At 40.0% G+C, this 19,169-nt stretch overlaps 1 protein-coding gene across 8 annotated transcripts in view; it reads right to left on the bottom strand.

Annotated features, from left to right (window-relative positions):
• Positions 1–440: 440 nt before the first annotated feature.
• LOC309700840 (uncharacterized protein) overlaps positions 441–19,169 on the bottom strand; it is a 61,126-nt gene continuing 42,397 nt past the window's right edge. For 5 of the 8 annotated variants that reach the window (XM_082524667.1, XM_082524672.1, XM_082524671.1 and 2 more), the window contains 9 exons: positions 18,260–18,330; positions 12,795–12,860; positions 11,884–11,944; positions 11,182–11,399; positions 10,239–10,504; positions 9,017–9,130; positions 8,501–8,642; positions 2,063–2,103; positions 441–1,803 (listed from right to left, as the gene is read on the bottom strand). In XM_082524667.1, the coding sequence (XP_082380793.1) occupies positions 1,540–1,803; positions 2,063–2,103; positions 8,501–8,642; positions 9,017–9,130; positions 10,239–10,504; positions 11,182–11,399; positions 11,884–11,944; positions 12,795–12,860; positions 18,260–18,330 (1,243 nt within the window). In that variant the 3' untranslated portion in view covers positions 441–1,539. Of the gene's footprint in view, positions 1,804–2,062; positions 2,104–6,724; positions 7,085–8,500; positions 8,643–9,016; positions 9,131–10,238; positions 10,505–11,181; positions 11,400–11,883; positions 11,945–12,207; positions 12,362–12,794; positions 12,861–18,259; positions 18,331–19,169 lie in introns of those variants that run through there. The other 3 variants (XM_082524670.1, XR_014274781.1, XM_082524673.1) reach the window with 3 other exon arrangements.

Genomic DNA, 19,169 nt, shown 5'->3' with positions numbered 1-19,169 from the left:
CTTTTCTTGTTTCACAGAGGATCATTATCAAGATATGACGACAGCAAAAGTTTTGATAAGGTGTCACTGTGGAGGTGGGTGTCCATACAGCTGTGTCAGGGTTGGGTTAGCTGAGCTGTGATGTCACACGTGACTGTTTTTAGTGGTGGAGGTACGTTGCACATAAGGTATAGATCACAAAGAGAATGTAGGATGTCTGAATACATATACTGTATCGCACTCAGTATTTCCTGCATGGCACAATCATTGAGACACAATCACATCAATTACAGACATCTGGCCTCTTATTTATTCCCTGAGTCCACATGCAGCTGTACATTGATGTGAAAGAAAAAATATTTATTTTAAGCAGACAAAACTTGAATTGAATTATAAACGAGGTCCATTAACGAGTAAATTTTCATTAAAGTGTAACAAAGAGAAGAGAGAAAATTACAAACTAAAACTGATAGATATGTTTATGATATTTTCTTCCAGTTATCTCAACGTACCAAACATGGTTTTATCCTGACTGTTTACTCATTACATCTTTACTCTCATTGGTGATTACAGAGTCTCTCTGCTCTGTCCTGACTGAAACATGCAGACCAGAATAAATACAGTTATCACAAAAGTACAAAAAATAAATATGGCCAACTTCCTGCATTGATAAAACAGTTGTAGTCTTTGTTTTGTCTTAATAAGAAAATAACTGAATAATCATCATTACACAAGCATCAGATGTAAAACTGGAAAAATTAAAGGAGTGAGACACAGCTGGGAAACAAACAAGACAACGAGGCACGGAAACAAATGTAAATACAAGGCAAAGAGACTATCAAAATAAAACAGGAAGTAACTACACAGAGGATCACGTACCCAAGATGAAAACACGACGAAATGATACAAAAGGACACATGTGAGGCTGTACTGAACCGAACCACAAATCAGTAAAAATAAAGATATATTCAAAATGTAAACAGAACACGCTGGCTGCTCTTTGTCTCCATATAAACTGTCCTCTTAATCATCAAAGATAAAAAGAAAAAATCTGACCTAACATCAAAGCTCATTTGATCTAATGTTGGTGTGTCCTTCACTGCTGACTCCATGAACAGTATCACACTCCACCCAATATTTTCACAAGCAGAGTAAAAACTACGATTCTCTGACGATGACAACTGCTTCAGATCTGCTCTGTACACAATGTTGTTGGACTTCCTCAGTCCAATACTCCAAACCAGTAAAGTCAAAAAAGTCTTAATATTCACAAGACTGTGGTCACCTCACTTCATGTGGAACATACACAGTTCAGTTTATTCTGGGAGCTGTAGCAGAAAGAAAGCAGCATGAAGCTTCTTAGCTGCTCTTTACTCATGTTGGATTTCAGGGAGCTCCTCAGTCTTTTACACACATTGGTACTTATTTTTACCTCCAATACACTCAGCCCAGGAGTATGCATGAAATAGAGTGACCGCACACCATCTACGTATTCACTGGAAAACTAGCTTCTCTGTTCTCACATAGAGAGCTGTGTACAGTCTGTGTGAAAGCAGATATTTAATGTCTAAGGGTTGATAATTTCTTCACCAGGTCGTTCCTACATATCATCTTTAAGATGTTCTCCATCACCTGCACAGCTCCAGTGATCTCATATGTCTGCACCATCAGATCTACTGTGTCATTTCTGTCTGCTTTGGACAAATAGTTTTCTTTGATGGGTGATATGTTGTTCCACACTTCAGTCTTCAGGTGCCACTTAAACTTCTTGAATTCTTCATCGTTTAAATCTTCGAGGATATCGGGAAGCATCACCATGATTTTCTGTTAAAATCAGAGCATACTGTCAGTCTGTAGATGAGGCTTTGCAGGTCATAATGAAAGGAAGTTGAAACCATAATGGTGTACACAGTGAATAGAAGATAGCCTTACAGAGAGCAGAGATAAGAAGTATAGTTCTTTAGTTCCTCACTTGATCCATATCCTTATTGATAACAGCACACTCAATGAGTCTATACAGAAGTTAGCTAGAACAGATTCAGACACTGACAATAAACTTTGTCCAAACTGAGATCAGCCTCACCTCTGCTGGGATTCTCCCATCTGCAGAGAAAGGTAGATGATCTGCAAGGAGCCAGGGATAAGAATTATAACACGCAAGCATTTAAAAGAATTGACGAATCTTGAAATTAAACGCAATGTTTTTGTATTGCAAGTCCAAAATATTTACTGTAAATCACATGTCCTGTGTTTTTTTTTGAAAAAGGGTAAGTGACACATTTGGGAAAAAGAAAAGAAAAATCTCCTACAAACAGCTTGTATTAAAAACCTCTATGGACATGAATGTGGCCAGAGGCAGCAGGTGAATGGCCTCCTGAAAATGTCTGACAGCCCTTGAGTCAAACAAAAAAAAGTTTCTATTAAAGGCATTTTAATGTTCCATGTTAACCCACTCAGATGTTTGGACAAGGTGCTGCCAGTCCTGCCATAGAACTGCTAAGTCTTGCTTTCCAATCTGAGGAACACTTAACTTCATGGCTTGTCTCTATTTTTTCTAATTTGTGCCTCCTTGTCTCCTCCTGCCTGTGAATCTCAGTTCATCATGCTCAAGGATGTCTAACTTCCTAAACTGCACCTGGACAAGAGAAGAGACTTGAAGGATGAACACATCTAATTGATCCTTTTACCTGTGGATATAGCCTAAAACTACAGCATAACTTTTGCCTTGTGTGTTGAGATTCGTGATCAGCAAAAGTGTGTTTAAACATTACTTGCAGACTTCCACATCTCTGGAATCAGCTTGTCAGGAAAACTCAGATTCGGCTCAGTGCTTCAATATGTTCACCACCTTCTCACTAACTGCTCTGCAGTTTTAATCATACATTTTTTTATGTGTTTGACCAAAAATGGTTTAATAGATAGTCACCCTGTTAAATTACAGCTGGCAGTTTTTCTTCTTCTTCTACATTGTATTGTTCTTTTTTTCCCCCCAGTGTTGATATTATATATTGTTTTGTTTGTAGGTTAATTGCAGGAATTTCTTAAAGATAGAAATACCTGTAGAGAGTGGTCTCCTCTCTACAGGAGCTCACTCTGCAGGTGGGGGAGAGATATAGGAGAGGTAGAGAATGAACTCAACCTGGGTGTCTATTGTCTTGTGTAGATTGGGAGATGATTGGATGATGGGGTGGGTGCAGTTTTCTCTGGGGTGGAGTCGGGTGGGCTGCCCTGGACTGTGTGGGGCTGGGCGGTGCTGCTGCTGCGGGCCCCGGTCCGGATGGGCCTTCCCTTTCTTCCCTCCCCATCCTCAGCTGCCTCCCTATTCCCGCTCTACCACACCCACCCACACACGCAGGACTTGGGGTGCAGGTATCTCACCAGGGTGCAGGGGAGGCACTCCCCCTCTGTCCCCTTCTGGCCGCCTGTGCCTCAATTTTATTCTGCAACCTAGACATCCACATTACTCACTCTCTCACATAACACATACATATAGGGCCTTGGGGGTGGGCACGTTTTACAGCATCCAGAGGATGGTCGGTGTACTCCAACCCACCTCTGGCGCTGGTGCCCTACCCTCAATTTTAAATGCATTTAGACACTAAGGGTTTTCGGGAGGAGCCGTGCTGCTCTATGAGAGGAAGCAGGAACCATGTTCTCCTGTGTTTTAAACGCACTTTAGAACAGCACACAGCAACACTACATATGAGCGGGCGTAGGGAGGTTTGGGGTCTTCACTCACCCCGGTTCTGTTAGCCGTCAGGGCCGGGGGGCTGGGAGGAGGTGCTGGCCGTCAGATTGGGGTCTGGGATGTGGGGCCTCCCTGCTGCAGATAAGGAGGTGGTCCGCTTGCCTCCACCCCAGAGAGAAGGGTTACATCTCCTGGGTTTAGGTGTGGCTTGCCCCTCTGGGGCGGGGGTACCTGGACCTGGGATATAGAGTACGTTTGGGGAGTGCGACTGTCTGTGCAGTGTCTATTTGTGTCTGTCTACACGTTGGGTGAATGACGAGTATTTGGTTGTGTATATGGGGTGGGAATGCACGTTTGTGTCCGCGTGTGCCTGTTCGTCTGTGTCTATATGTCAGGTTGGGTCTTAGACTCAACCTCTCTGGGTACATCTCAGGCCCTCCAAAGTACGGAGGCCTATCTCCCCTCACCACACTCCCTGCCGGTGGCTGATACCCTCAGACGTTGGTGTGTTGGCGGTTCTTGTCGACTGGGGCTGGGCGCTCATCAATAGCGTGTGCAGCGGGGTGGCCTGGGGGGGAACAGGCCACCCCCCCAACCAGACTGGCCACCCCAGGTGCCACCCCAAAGGTAAAACAATAAAATTCAATCAAATGTACGATTATGTTTTCACGGTGAAGCTCAGATATCCGAGTGTAAGTGAATGCAGCATCGGCTTCTGCGCTATGTGCATCACGTTAGCAAAGGTAGGAGAGCCAAGCACGAAAGATGGCACTGCAGGAAACAATTTTTCGGTGAAAGAAAATGAGGACAGAATAAATGTCCCGGTAAGTAATATTAAGTTTGTTGAGTTTAGTAAACTTCGGTGAAATTAGAATACCAAGGAGAAAATAACACTTAAAGAATTATTGCAGCCGTCGAATATTTCAGACAGTATGCTACTGAGGGGAGCTAACATAAGAGTTATGAGTTATAAGATGTAATCTAAGTCGTAACATTGCTGTATGGAGCTGCAGATTTGGTTGCAGGTTAACATAGCTGGACTGACCATCGGGCATATGCCTGGTGACTTATTTTTTTTTATTTTTTTTGTAATGGCATGAACAATGACAGGTGGTGGATTGGCCAGATGCTGGCAGATGTGTAAAAATAACTCAGTTGTTTGGTGGTTGCTATGGCGGAGCTTCCACAGAGGCCAGCAGGTGGATGAGGGAAGGGGAGGCAGGAGGAGAGCCCCGAGGAGGCCACCAGTCCGAGTGTCAGGTGAACTGAACTTCAGGTAAGAAGTTATGACCTGCAGTCTATCTGGGTCAGATATAAACCAAGTTTAGGTGGAGTTTATTTTCATTGTGCTGACTTTTTACTGTCAGTTGCAATAACTCATACTGCGTTCTAGCCAGTTTGACGGAGTTTTTAGGTGGGTGATGTTACTGATAGTGAACTTTATTTTATTCATACGTTTAGTTATTAGAGTTGCCAACAGCTCCTTAAAAAAATGGGATGGTCCCTCATTCAGAGAAAATATTACACGTTTCGTATTGAGCTGAGAAGAGACGCAGTTTGTCCTGAACTTTAGCTAGAATGGAAAAAGACACAAAGCTGGAGTTATTCTGTGTCTTTGCTGCACAGCTGCCTCTTCTTCTCTCATTCTCTCCCCCTCCCTCTCCTGTTTCTACTTCAATCATGAAACTGATCAATGATCAGCTGATCGGCTTTTCTCTCTTGTTTGTTTATCGCCCACTTTGCGCCAGAAAGAGGAAACCAGCAGATGTCGCGCTAAACAACAGCAGCACGTTTAAGCTGTTGTCAGAATTTATTTAATATTAATTTCTAGTATCAGCTGATGTTTGCTGGAGCCACAGCTGTAAAAAAGCTGCTGGTCATGATGTCAGTTTGGATATGTGGTGAGAGGGAAACATGAAGATGAAACCAGGAGATGTCCTTACTGAATCATCAGAGCTGAACAGGTGATGGAGAAACAGGTTTAGCTTTTAGGTGAAATGAATGAGTTGAAGGGAAGTTATGAACTGTTTCTGAGAGACAAATAACACCAGGATCCTTTTCTATGCAGCTGACAGCTGGTAACTGTGCAGGGGCGGGTCTAGCGAAGTTTTTGCCAGGGGGCCAGGTAGGGCATTAACAGGGAAAGGGGGCACAAAGAAATACTTTTCTTTCTTATTCTCATTTAAAATATCTCGTTTTTATTAAATAATTATCTAAATCTTACAACCAAAGTTTTTATCTGACGTAAAATGTATAGAAATCATACATATACCAACAAGACAGTGTACATCACTGTCACAACAGCATTTGTTTTCATTCAAAGTCTTTATGGCTTTAATACCTGGTGGGCCGGTCTGTAGTCAAAATGCCAGATTTTCTGTCCCAGTCCAGCCCTGCAGGTTAATACTGGCAGTGTCACCATGCCAGCTGACTGGATTTCATCATCAGCCAGTGTTGTTCTTTATCAATATTACCAAAGTTTACCATAAGGCAGCAGAGAAAGTATTTAGTTGCTTTCAGGTTTCATTCAAATGTTAGTCTTTTCAGTTGTTTCCCCACTTTTTTCCTGTTTCAAAATCAAACACCAGTTTGTGAGAAGATTATCTTCTTTTTTTTTAATAGGCATAAGTTTTACATTGGAACTGGCTAATTTGTCAATTGTTTGTTACAAATGTTCGTATTTTAATATTAAAAAATGTTTTTGCCCAAAACATATGTGCACTATGTGTCAGTAAAAATACTATGCAAATATTGCTGTCCTTGAATGCTGAGTAAACACTGACAAAGCACTGATTGTATCTCTTGTACTTTATCAACGCAGTATCTAAAAACTTTGCACCGTAGAGGTTAAAATCTCATTCTAATAAGAGTTAAAAGCGCATTCGGTTATTAGGTTTATAGGGTTATTGAATTATGGTTAATGGTTGGTAGAATTTTTTTTTAAACATTATCTGCCAATTACATCTGCCACCCTTCTCCAAATCTGTGCCCCTACCTGGCCCCCCCAACAAAAATTTTCTAGACACGCCACTGGCGCTCATGTATGTACTGGCTCACTCCTGGTGGCCGATTGGCGGGGCCGGGCGCCTGCGGCCCGTCTGGGCTCCTTCCGGGGGGTGGGATGCCCTCAGGCCTCTGGCCTCTGGGCCTGAAGCTCGGTCCTCTCTGGCACAGCTGGCTGCCGGCAGAGCCCACGGGCACGCCACTGCAACCCCCTCTGACTTCTGCTCCGTAGCTGCTGGGTGACCTCTCGTTTGGGGCTCTACTCAGCTCTTCCCAGGAGGGTGGCACGGTTCCCCCCCTTTTGGTGGTCCTCCTCGGGTCCGTGTACTCTGGGGCCTCTGGATATCTGGGGCCTGGATCTCCTCCATACCTGCTTCATGCCCTGGGGGACGGGGCTATGGCTCCCCACACTCCCTAGCAGATCGTTACATGGAGAAACCTTTGGAATACAAGTATGCTGATCCACACAGGTGTGCACACAGGTGTAGACACGGGTGTTCACAGACGCGGACTACACCTTTCTTGGCTGCTGCCTCAAAGCACATTGTGCGCTGTCTATCTTGCGTGCTGCACAATATTGTTTAATATTTAGTATCTACTGTTATCTACTGCTAGCTAGTTTATTGTGATGGTGCCGTTTTTATTATGTTGCTCTTTGTTGTTTGCTTTCTCTTCTGTTTTTTTTTTCTCCATACAGGTGATCCAGGTGTTTTGTTTGTTTTTCTTTCTTCCCCCCTTTCTCACCGTCTCTTCTCCCCTCTGTTTTTCTTTCTCTCCCTCTCTTTCTTTCATTCTTTCTCCCTGTCCTATCCCCCAGTCATGTCTGTCCCGTTTGTAGCAACCGAAAATAAAATAAATTCATAATTATAATAAAGGTCAATCAAATGGACCAATATGGCAAGGCCATGATGATCCACTTGGTAAAATAAATCCGCTTGGCATCTTTCTTGCCCTTAAGACAACAATTCTGATGACTAAAGATCCAAACGGGACACAAAAAAAAATAAAAATAGAAATACCTGGATGACTTCTAGTTTTTGGGTTCTAAATTCAGATGAAACTGAGGTTATTGTACTCGGCCCTAAAAATCTAAGAAATATGGTGTCTAACCAGATTCTTACTCTGGGTAGCATTACCTTGACCACCAGTAACACTGTGGGGAACTTGGAGGTGTTTTTTGACCAATATATGCTCTCCAATGTACATATTAAACAAATATGTGGGAATGCTTTCTTCCATCTAATATCTCTAAAATGAGAAATATCCTGTCTCAGAGAAACACTGAAAAACTAGTTTATGCATTTATTACTTCTAGGCGGGACTACTGTAATTTATTATTATCAGGATGTCCTAAAAACTCCCTGAAAAGTTAATTCAAAATACTGCAGCAAGAGTACTGACAGGGACTAGAAAGAGAGAACATATTTCTCCTATACTGGCTTCCCTTCATTGTCTCCCTGTTAAATGCAGAATAGAATTCAAAATCCTTCTCATCACATACAAGGTCAGAACTGGAACCAGCTCCTAGTTTGGATTTGGGAGACAGACACCCTCACTACTTTTTTTTTTACCCTTAAAACTTTCCTTTTTGATAAAGTATATAGTTAGGGTTGGATCAGGTGACCCTAAATCCTCCCTTAGCTATCCTGCAATAGGTGTAGACTGCAAAAGGCCTCATTAAATACAAATAGACATCACAGCTTCTTAAACACCTGGAGCTCAAAAAGTGCTAAAATATGAGGAAGAACTCAAAGTCAACATGGATTAGTCAAGATGAATATTGTACTCTATTCCTTTCTAACATGTCCAAAGAAATTTCAGGATAATGACCTGTTAGATCTGCTTCATGCTCCCAAACCTCTGTGTCAGTTTGGTCTCGGATGGTTAGAGTCACTTCATCTGTATTCATTGGAAGGCGGATCACAAATGTTGGGGAGTAGTTTGGTCCAAACTCCATGTCAAACTCAGCTCTCTGAAAAGAAGCATAGCATCAGTATCTTTAACTATGGCAGTCTCATTAAGTGATTGTAACCCCATTCCTCTTATCATATCATGTCTCAATTCATGTGGATGGCATAGTTTTGTACACCTAAGGCCCAGATTCTGTTTATAGTTTCCTCCATTGTAGACACTGATATTTCTGCCAATAAATCCTTACATGCTACCTACATGAACATAAAACGTACAACATCTTGATTCAAAAAGTCAATTTAAATGTTAAATGTAGAGAATATCTGCATTTCAGACACAGGGTGATTATTTTTGATATTGCTGGTATTATTTTACACACAGCTTGATGCCTCCATTTCATTAAAGTACTGGACAACTTTTCTTCAGAGTACTTACTTTGGGTTGGATTTTATTGGCCACGGGACAGTGAACGGTGTAGGTCGTATTTTTGATGAGGTTACACGCAGAAGGCACCAGGATGAAGTGGGAAGGTTGATGATGCTTGCTTACCTTAAGAGTCATCAGAACATTTTATATACAGTTTTATCCCTGCATGAAACTATTTACACAATGACACCAAATAAAATCTACAAATTTTAAGAAGGGATACACTTGAACCAGCAAACATTTGGCATTTTAATTGAAACTTTGATTTGTTATCATTAAACTATTTTTCTAATTAATTTTTGTTTTTCCAGAAAAAAATGCATGACTGACAGCTAAAATGGTTACTGAATAGCTAAGGGTAATATAAACAGGAGTTTATATTTAGGAGTTTGGTATTGTTGTGCAGTATACAGTAATGGATGCTTATAATCACTGCTTGGTTATGTTCTGGGTAGCAGCAGAGATATTAGAGAGAGAGATGAATGTAGTTAAAGTTCAGTTGTGACTCATTTGTCTGCATTTGGGTCCGAACAACACAACCTCCACGCCATCTGCCATCACACATTGTGACAGTTGGAGAATTTTGGTAAAGATGGTGGATAGAAGTTTAGATTACTGGAGAAAGTTTTTAAAACCTTACATGTGGGCAAAGTCAGCTAGCCTTAATCAGGTGCAACTACTGGTTTCATACAAGTGTTTCTTTTAATTTCCAAAACATTGAATTAAAGTTTATTTACATAAAGCTTTAAAGTAACTACCAAAGTAAGGAGCCAATTGTCTTTTAAATATGGCTGCTATGTAATACACTTGCTTTTACAAGGATTTTGATAGAAGTGATCAGTTTAAGATGACGATGTTTTTTAGTGACACTTTAAACTGGCTGTGGGTTGGTGGGCAGCCATAATGTTTAAACACCATGTGCTCCACAAAGAAGGAAATGCTACAACAGCAACAGCACAAGTCAGCTTTTCACAACCTGTCCACAAAGAAAATCAATTATTAGTACCAGAAATTATAATGGGACTTATTTGTAAATGATTCATTTCTCCCACTGCACATCTACACTGGAACACATTGTGGTTCCACCTGCCACATCCATTTTTAATCAATGTTCACATTCATTGTTGGTAGCTACAACTCCAAGTGAATATAAAGCTACACAACTATGCACTAAACTGGATTCTATTGACACAATGAAAAAGATGAAGCTGTAAGAATAATGAATTTTTACCTCAGTCATGGGGATGTTTCTTGGCAGAAGAAGCACATTGATGTTTTGAGTCTGTTTTGCATGGTTTGGTGGACTGAGGAACAATAAAACTTGCCCCTTAACTTGCTTGTTCCAAATGCCCATCAGGAAATCCAGGACAAGGCCAAAGGCAGAGAGGTGGGGGTTATCAACAATCACATGAGTATCTGTGATCTTTAGTGGTTTGATGAAGCGCATTGCATCATCAGTGAAGTGGGCAACAGACAGGAGGCCATCAGAGAGCAGAGCTGTGAAAACACAGAGTCAACAGACATGTATTTATCTGAACACCCACTGATCCACTCATTTTAACTACCCACTCTTACAAACAGCCTTTTTATCCCTTTTCTGACCCTCTTATCTCTTCTCTGTTCCTTTCTTTTCAACATGCTGTCTGGAATGAATTCATATTACTAAGATCATCATCAATCACTTCAATATGACCGTGCACTTTCTCCATTTTCAGTGAGTGAGCTCATGTGCACGACTATGTTCACGTGTGACTCATAGTGAGAATCTGTATGTATATTTGTGCCCATTCATATACACAAATAGCGACACACACACACATAGTTGAGTACATGTAAAAGTCAATCAATATGAATTATCAAGGCTGAAGAAATATATCGGGGAAGCAGAGAGCATGAAAATAAACAGCCTGCTCTCCAAAGATCTATCCAGCATGTACTCTCAGCTTCAAGAGAATAACAACACAACACAACTAGAACTGAGCAATATTAGGAGAACATTTGGGAGAAAGAGGTGTCACACAACACCACTGCCAAGTGGCTGGTGGACCTAAGAGCAGACTGCAGCAACCACCCAGAGCAAGAGCCAGTCAACATCACAAAGGCAGACATACAACAAGTCTCTGGGGTGAGTGGGTGATTATTGTGGGCATTACTGTCAAAAATAATCTGCTCACCTTCCTGTGTTTTTACACAGTGTGGGAAGTGTAGCTGACGGACAGCATCCTCACAACATTTGATGTCGAACAGTGGCCCTGCAGCCATCTTTCCAGCTGGTTGGAGGACGCTCTCATCCCACTGGATGATTTTGTACAGGAGCTCTGCCTCTCGAGTCATATCAAACACCAGTCCAGTCAGAATACAGTGGAACAAACCTGAACCAGGACACTTGAACCTGCAGGATATAACATAAAGGTTGTATGACCTGAACTTTTAAACCCTAAAATGAAAAACTTTGTTCCTATCAGACTCCGCCTCACGATCACTGACCAAAAAGGGAGCACACAGACAAAAGTAAAACATATATCAAAGTTAATGCAGGTAACTCCAGGAGCATTTACTCCTGTAGCACCTCCACTAATGATGAAAGAGTGAAACAGAAATTATAGTAGTTTCTGTTGGTGGTTCAAAGGAAAGCTTGTTTTATTTTTCTACATTTCCCTAATTTTGTCTTCAATGAGATGAAAAACACAGCTAAAGATTTTCCTGTAGTGTGCATTAAAAGTATTATCCAAAATTTAATGCTAAAATGCTCCCAGAGGTCTGCATAATCTGTGTTGTTCTAATTGTGAGACATGAGAACAACAGAAATTTTATAGAAAATTTACTGAGAATGTGACATGAAAGCTGTTACAGCTGTGGATTTATGATGTTGTTACCTGTAGAAGATTTGTGCACATTCATTTTTTACTTCAGGTATGAAGCTGGATGGAAGCTGGAATTTAGAAAGAAACATTTGTTAATAAATGGTGAAAACTTAACTTAAGCATGCTTTACAGATAAATTGTATGTACAGTGTGAGAATACCGGGCTATAGAACCTTTTTTTTTTTGCCTGTCCCGTTTGGCTCTTTTGCCATCAGAATTGTTGTCTAAAGGCAAAGAAAGATGCCCAACGGATTTACTTTACCAAATTGACCATCCCAGCCTTGCCGTAATGGTCCATTTGATTCACCTTTTATTGTTTGTTTTATTTTCACTTACTGAATACGGGACAGACTTGACTGGGGGAAAGAAGGGGAGAAAGAAAGAGGGAAAGAGAAACAGCTGAGAAGAGGGACGGGGGAGAAGGGCAAAAAACAAGAACCAACAGAACGGGCAGAGAAAAAAAAATGCATATATCAATCACCTGGATCACCTGCTGAGAAAGAAAAAAGAAAACAAGCAGAAGAGAACAAGAGTAATAGAATAAACAACATCACAATGATATATGGGACTATGACAGTAAATACTAAATATTAAACATTATTGTGCGTGCTGCACAATAAGATCAACAGAACACAGTGTGCTTTGAGGTAGGAGCCAAAAAGGGTGTAGTTTGTGGGTGTGATCACCCGTGTGTACACCTGTGAGCATGGGCTATAGAACCTGACAGTAAATTTACTAATCAGGATCCCACAGAAAGGGTATAAAGCTAAAGCTTGATGCAATATGATAATTATTCATGTGTAGTGTAGTGAAGTTTGTTAGTTTCATCTTATAAATTCACAACAGGCATTCAAAGAGTTTGTTAGGATCTACCAATCTTAGAATCTTCAGATTATTCTGAAATATAAATATAGTTTCTTTTCTCACCTTCTTCACATCTTTGGGATTTATGTCTGGTGTATTTGGACCCGGTTTGACCTCAGAGTCATCTGATGGGAGAAGACAAAGAGCTGTTGGCAATATAAACTATACTCTAGCTCTCTTCATAAGATCTGAGTCAGTCTGACTTCAGCAGCTCAAGGTTTCCTGCCATCATTTTTCGCTCAGAAACTTCTGGATTCCACCTGTGGAAATACCTGCTGCTGTTTCCCCATTTATCGATTTGGTTAAGTTAGCTGGTAGCTGTCCAATGCTGAAGCATGTTAGCTACAAACAATTTAGTTGAATATTTGTATTCTCTAATATTGTCTGCTATGTGGATAGACTCACTTTTCAGTTAGACTCTACAGCTACAGCCAACGTTTTTTGTGTTCAATATAGACCGAGTGGGCTGTTGTGGTAATCGTCTACTTACAGTACTGTGGAAAAGTCTCATTCCAAACCTAATTTATTTATATTTTGCTAGGAAATGTGAGAAAAAGGTGTAGTGATTTATTTAGCTTTTTTATTTTTATTTACTCTTTTGCAATTTTAATTATTTCCAAAGTCGATATTTGGTATGACCAGTTTTATTCTTCAGCACAGTCTGAGCTTTCCTAGGCAGCTTTCTTGCCATTTCTTTAAGTAGTCTTCAGGAATAGTTCTCCAGGCTTCTTGAAGGACATTCAAAATTCTTCTTTTGATGTTTCTGCCTTTTGTTTCATTTTCTGTTAAGATGATCCCACACTGCTTCAATAATGTTGAGGGTCCAGATTCGGGAGAGGTCAGTGTATGGCTGATAGTGTTCCAATGGGATCACAATGGTAAACACAATGTTCTCACACACTTTCTGTGTTTACAATTCCATCAAGTTTGAAAAGATCTTCGCCACTGGCTGAATTACAGCATCAAACCATGACAGAGATTCCACTGTTTTACAGATAGCTGTAGACACTCAGTGTTTTCATCTCTCATGACCTTCTCCAAACATACTGACAATGATTTGAAACAAAAATTCTAGTGTAACTCCGTTTCCCTTCCTTAAGAATGGCTTCTTTACCCCGATCCTTCCACTGAGACCATTTCTGATGAGACTTTTGTAACCAGTAGAATGATCAGCTGATGGTCCAGACACCTCTCTTAGGTCCTGTGTCAGGTCTTTCTTGGATTCCCTCCTATTTCTTAAGAACATAACAATAAATAAAAAAATAAATAAAAATGTATTTATTTATTTTTAGGAATGATGAAATATGCTAAGTTTTCTGGGAATAGCTGAGAATCCCCATGTTGGTACAAAAATACTATTTTTATGCCTGCCAAACTGTGTTATCTTTGAAAATGTTAATAGATTCAACTAAAAAAATGGGGGGAAAAATATGTGATTTTGCAACAAGCTATTAGAAGAAATTGCCTAAAGAAACAATTTAAAACTTTTTATTACACAAATTTGTCTAGTATGTGTTGACAAAACACTGGTTTATTTGTTGTTGTTGTTTTTTAGCTTAAATAATTCATTGGTCAGTCTTAACTGGCTTAAAAAAAACAAATAAAATATTATTGTGAAAGTGTGTTACGGTTCTGGGTCATTTTGACCCGGCTTTTGCAGTTTCTTATATTTTGGTAAATTTCTGTATTATGATTTATGTTCTGGTTCTTTAGTTGTGCTATTTTGATTATTATCCTAGATTTAGTTCAGTGTCAATCTGTGTTTTTGTAAATTGTTTCTTGTTTTACTTTGAAGGTTCATGTCTGATGTCAGTGTGTTCAGTTTTACTTCCCCCCTGTCTTGTTAGCCCTGATCTCTCCCAGCTGTGTCTCCCTCCTGTTTCCCATTCCCTGATTACTCCCTGTGTACCTGTGTATATAAGCCCTGTGTTTTCCTTTGCCCTCTGTTGCGTCGTTAATGTCTGCGCACCCTCATTTTCACTGTGTTCCGTTTGCCTGCCTGTTAGTTTATTTGTTTTCCCAGTTTAGTTAGTTTTCTGTTCTTCTTATTTTCCTGTAATAAACTGAGTATCTTAAGTTCACCTCTGCCTCCATGAGCCCTGCGTTTGGGTCCAATCCTGCCTACCTGCACAGTAGGGGTGCAACGATACACAAAATTCACGGTTCGGTTCGGTTCGATACTTTGGTGTCACGGTTCGATATTTTTTCGATACAAAAAAATGTTCATGCCTTTTTAATTTGTCATTTATTAAAATTATAAATATATATTTTAACTCAAAAGTACAGTTTTTAAATTTAACCCCAACCCTTGTGCGTGTTTTTTATTTTGACAGCGAATGCGCACCTGCGGACCACTTATGTGCAGCCCTGGTTATTTAGCTCGTCATATTGCAGCCACAGAAATTATTTTGTCCATGAAACCATAAAGCTGCACTTTCTTTTTGCCTTATAGTCTGATTTGTCATAACTTCTCCGTTTTGTGGTAAGCTTTTCTTTGGCTGTCACTTCTTCACCCTGACCTGTCTTATTTGGCTCAGCAGAACTAAAATATATATATCCTGCTGCTTTTACACACGCACTCACATAAGCTCAGCGATTCTCTGCGCGATCAACCTCTCACATGTTTAAGCTGCGGGAGATTTCACTTGTCATGTTTGCATAGTAAGCTAACGATTAATAAGACGATGTCAGAGGAATTAATAATAATAATAATAATAATAATAATAATGGATACTTTATTGATCCCCATGGGGAAATTACTTGTTTTTCTCTGCATTTGACCCATTCACTCAGTGAAGCAGTGGGCAGCCCACTAAGCAGGCGCCCGGGGAGCAGTGTGTAGGGACGGTACCTTGCTCAGGGGTACCTCAGGGTAGCCGTTAAGTGGATTCGAACCGCCGACCTTCCGATCGTGGGGCGACCACTTTACCTACTGAGCTATCCCTGCCCCAGTTTTGGTGCACAAATTATCATCACTCACAGATCAGTGCTGTCATTGCAAAGTGAAAGCAAAAAAACAAGCACAAATTCAAACGCGATTTCAATATGTCACATATTGACAGTGGCTCACCGATGCCAATGACATAATTACCCAGCTACATTTCTGAAAGAATGCAAAAGCATTGACATATATTTTTCCTTCCTACAATAGCCCGACGGGCAGGGAAGAGATAGATTTTGGTAGCCCGACTGAAAAGATCGCTAGCCCCGGGACGTCGGGCTAGCGATATTGCGAGCCCTGTATCTGATTGAGGAATCACTCATCTTTGGAAAAGAGAGTTTATTACAGAGAAATGGCTCTTTCCAAAATAAAAGCTATACTATCCGCTTCTTCTGGGCTATATTCTCAGCAGCATATTAAACATATAAGGAGAATCATGTGCTAACAGCTGTCTAAATGACTCGGCTAAAGTTAGTAGCATGCTTGTTGTTTTTGTCTTTGCACTAGGATGATGTCGGCGTAAATGTGCAGTCATATTCGTTGTGTTCCCACTAGTGCTTTCAGGTTAATCTCGTTGAAATGACCTTAACGCCACAACACGGCAAATCTCCGTTAACGAGCTACCGCCGATCGCCCCGTGCATGGGGCTAGACGGCCAACACGTTAACGAGCTAACTGCGCTAACACACTAGTTCCCACCCATGTAATTGAGCATTGCATGGCACATCCAACATACTGTTTTACTTTAGTGCATGACTCGCTTACCTTCAGGGTCATACGTCACATGAAAACCAAAATAATTCCAAACGCCAGATCTGAATGAGGGTGCGGGAGGTCCATGTTGCAAAGAGAGCTTAACTTCTGTCTCGCTAGCTTGCCCTGCGCTCTTCCTTCTGACGATGCTGTCTGTGTTGAGCGCTCAGTGAATCTGCATTCGACTACTCCGCCTAGGCTGCACTGTCGAGCCTAGGCGGAGTAGTCGAATGCAGATTCACTGAGCGCTCAACACAGACAGCATCGTCAGAAGGAAAGTTGATAAAATAAATTAAAAATTTTGTATTGTTCGATACATATGCGTACCGAACCGAAAGCACTGTATCGAACGGTTCAATATCGATACGAATATCGTTGCACCCCTACTGCACAGCACACAGCCATGACAAAGTGGTCATGGAAGCAGAATGAAAGGTGGCTGAAGATTTTTGTATAGTGCAGTATTTTAGTAGTTATTTTCCTTTGTGTATCTGCTTCCTTACAGTGGCTATGTTTACAAAGATTCTAATATTCCCATTTATTGGCTATAAGACTAAACAAAATAAAAAATGTAATAAATAGATACAAAAAGTCAGGATGAACACTGCCAAACTCAGTTCTGAGGTATGGGACCTTTTCATAACATAATTCAATCTTAATAATTGGTTACTTCAAACTTGCTGGACAATGTTGCCATCTTGACATAAATGCACAGCGACATAAGCTTCAACTGATTAAAATATGAGAGCTGCAGCTTTTAAAATTCCACCTGAGTAGAATTTAAAACAAACCTTTTGATGGTTTAATGTTATGTTTTATTTAGAGGTTAATCACATGAATATGGTGTTATTGATGGCTAATATTAAGGGCCTGTTCACTAGCAAATTTGAGTAAAGGCTGAAGGGGTTGTTTTAAAAGTTATAAAACACTTTTTTGGCTCTAAGGTCACACATTTACAGGAGCAGATCAAGTAATCTCTCTCTTGGGATATTTTTGTTGATGTTGTTACATTTTTCATAATTCAGTATAGCGCAAATCATGACAAAAGTCACGTCAAGGTGCTTTGTGTTGTAAGGTAAAGACCAATGTTGGGCAATTTACTTTGAAAATGTAATTCAATATAGTTACTAGTTACTTCTTCAAAAAAAATAACAGAGTTAGTTACTGAGTTACAATATTCTAAAAGTAACTAATTACCAGAAAAAGTAACTATTGCGTTACTTTAAAAATAAATGTAAATATGTAAAAGAACTTACTGAAATACTAATATATAAATTACTAAATATACTTGAACATACTAAAATATGTATTCAACTGTTTGTTATAATTTGAATATGTAGTTGAAATAAATGGGCACTTAATAGAGGGGACTAACAGGAAACACTGTACACTAATCTAAACTATTCAAATGTTACCCTGTGATAATATGAAATAAAACACCAATCAGATAAAATTTTGTAATTGTAGTAGAGCTTTTTTTTCTATTTGCAATAAATAATACAGTAAAACACAATAGATGTTTTAAACCTTGTCTGTGATCTCTTTTTAAGAGAAAAATATTTTTTTTCTACTTACTTCCACTTTAAAATTGCTACCTTTGAATTATCCAGACTCTCAATGATGGTGTCTCATTACTGTGCGTATGTACAATGATGAGACACAGTTTGTATGTGAACACCCGCCCAAGTCTGCCTCTTGTGGGTTCACCAGGACTACTTTACTCTTCCTCAGCCAATCAGCAGCACTTGTGTGAAGAACTGACATTTGTAAGACTCAGATACTCGTGTTTGTTCCTTACTTATCTTCTGAGAGAAACTACTAAAGTCGTACCTATTGATGAAGCTGCCGCCTGGATTTCCAGCATCTCCACTTCAAGTTCCTTTGTTTGCTCCTCCTCTGATCTACAACAACACAAGAAAAGCAAACTTTAAATGTGCATACATTAGATGGCATCACCTTGTATGTGAGGAGACTGATTCTGGATTTAACAGGGACCCAGTGAAGAGTATCCTGTCCTACCATAACTCTGAGACAGGATTTTAGAGATATTATGGAAGAAAGCAGTCGTGCATATGTCTTTATTATGTGCACTGAAGGACATATGCTGATCAAAAACTACTTCAAGATTCTTCACAGTGTTACTGAAGGCAGAGAAAATGCCATCCAGAGAAAGTATCTGGTTCGATACAACGTTTCTAAGATTTTTAATAAAATCAGTTTAATCTGAATTTAGAAGCAGGCAATTTGAGTTCATCCAGGTCTTTATGACTTTAAGACATTACTGCAGTTAAATAATTCTTGTGTGACAACAGCAATCTAACATTAGTACAGAGCAAAGTGAGTCAGATAGTTATGCCACAGAACCTGAACAGGAGCTTTTAAAAGGTATTTTGAAAAGCATATATTTTTTTAAAAAAATCTCAGGTTTCTGCTATAAATGCTTGTCCTCAAAAACAGCTAAATGCCTGTTTGTTTTCTGAAGCTGGCCAGACGTTTGGATTCCTGTTGACATTTGTCTGACGTTTGGATTCTGTAGCTGTGTACTTCCCTCTGCCTTCATTGATTAGTAAGCTAATTAGGAATCTGTCATAACTATTGTGAAGCAAATGAAGTTAGAAGTGACTTACATAACAGACTTAAAGTTTTTTTGTTTGTTTTGTTAGAGTTTCTGAAGTGCATCTTTTGTTTTTCTACTTTTTCCTCAGTACCCCTGTACTCTTTGACTGTTGTTTCTGCTGCT

Source organism: Aulonocara stuartgranti (genome assembly GCF_965226115.1).
Source record: "Aulonocara stuartgranti genome assembly, chromosome: 23".
NCBI lineage: Eukaryota > Metazoa > Chordata > Actinopteri > Cichliformes > Cichlidae > Aulonocara > Aulonocara stuartgranti.
The sequence above is the reverse complement of the archived record's forward strand: the minus strand, read 5'-3'. Positions and strand labels throughout refer to the sequence as shown.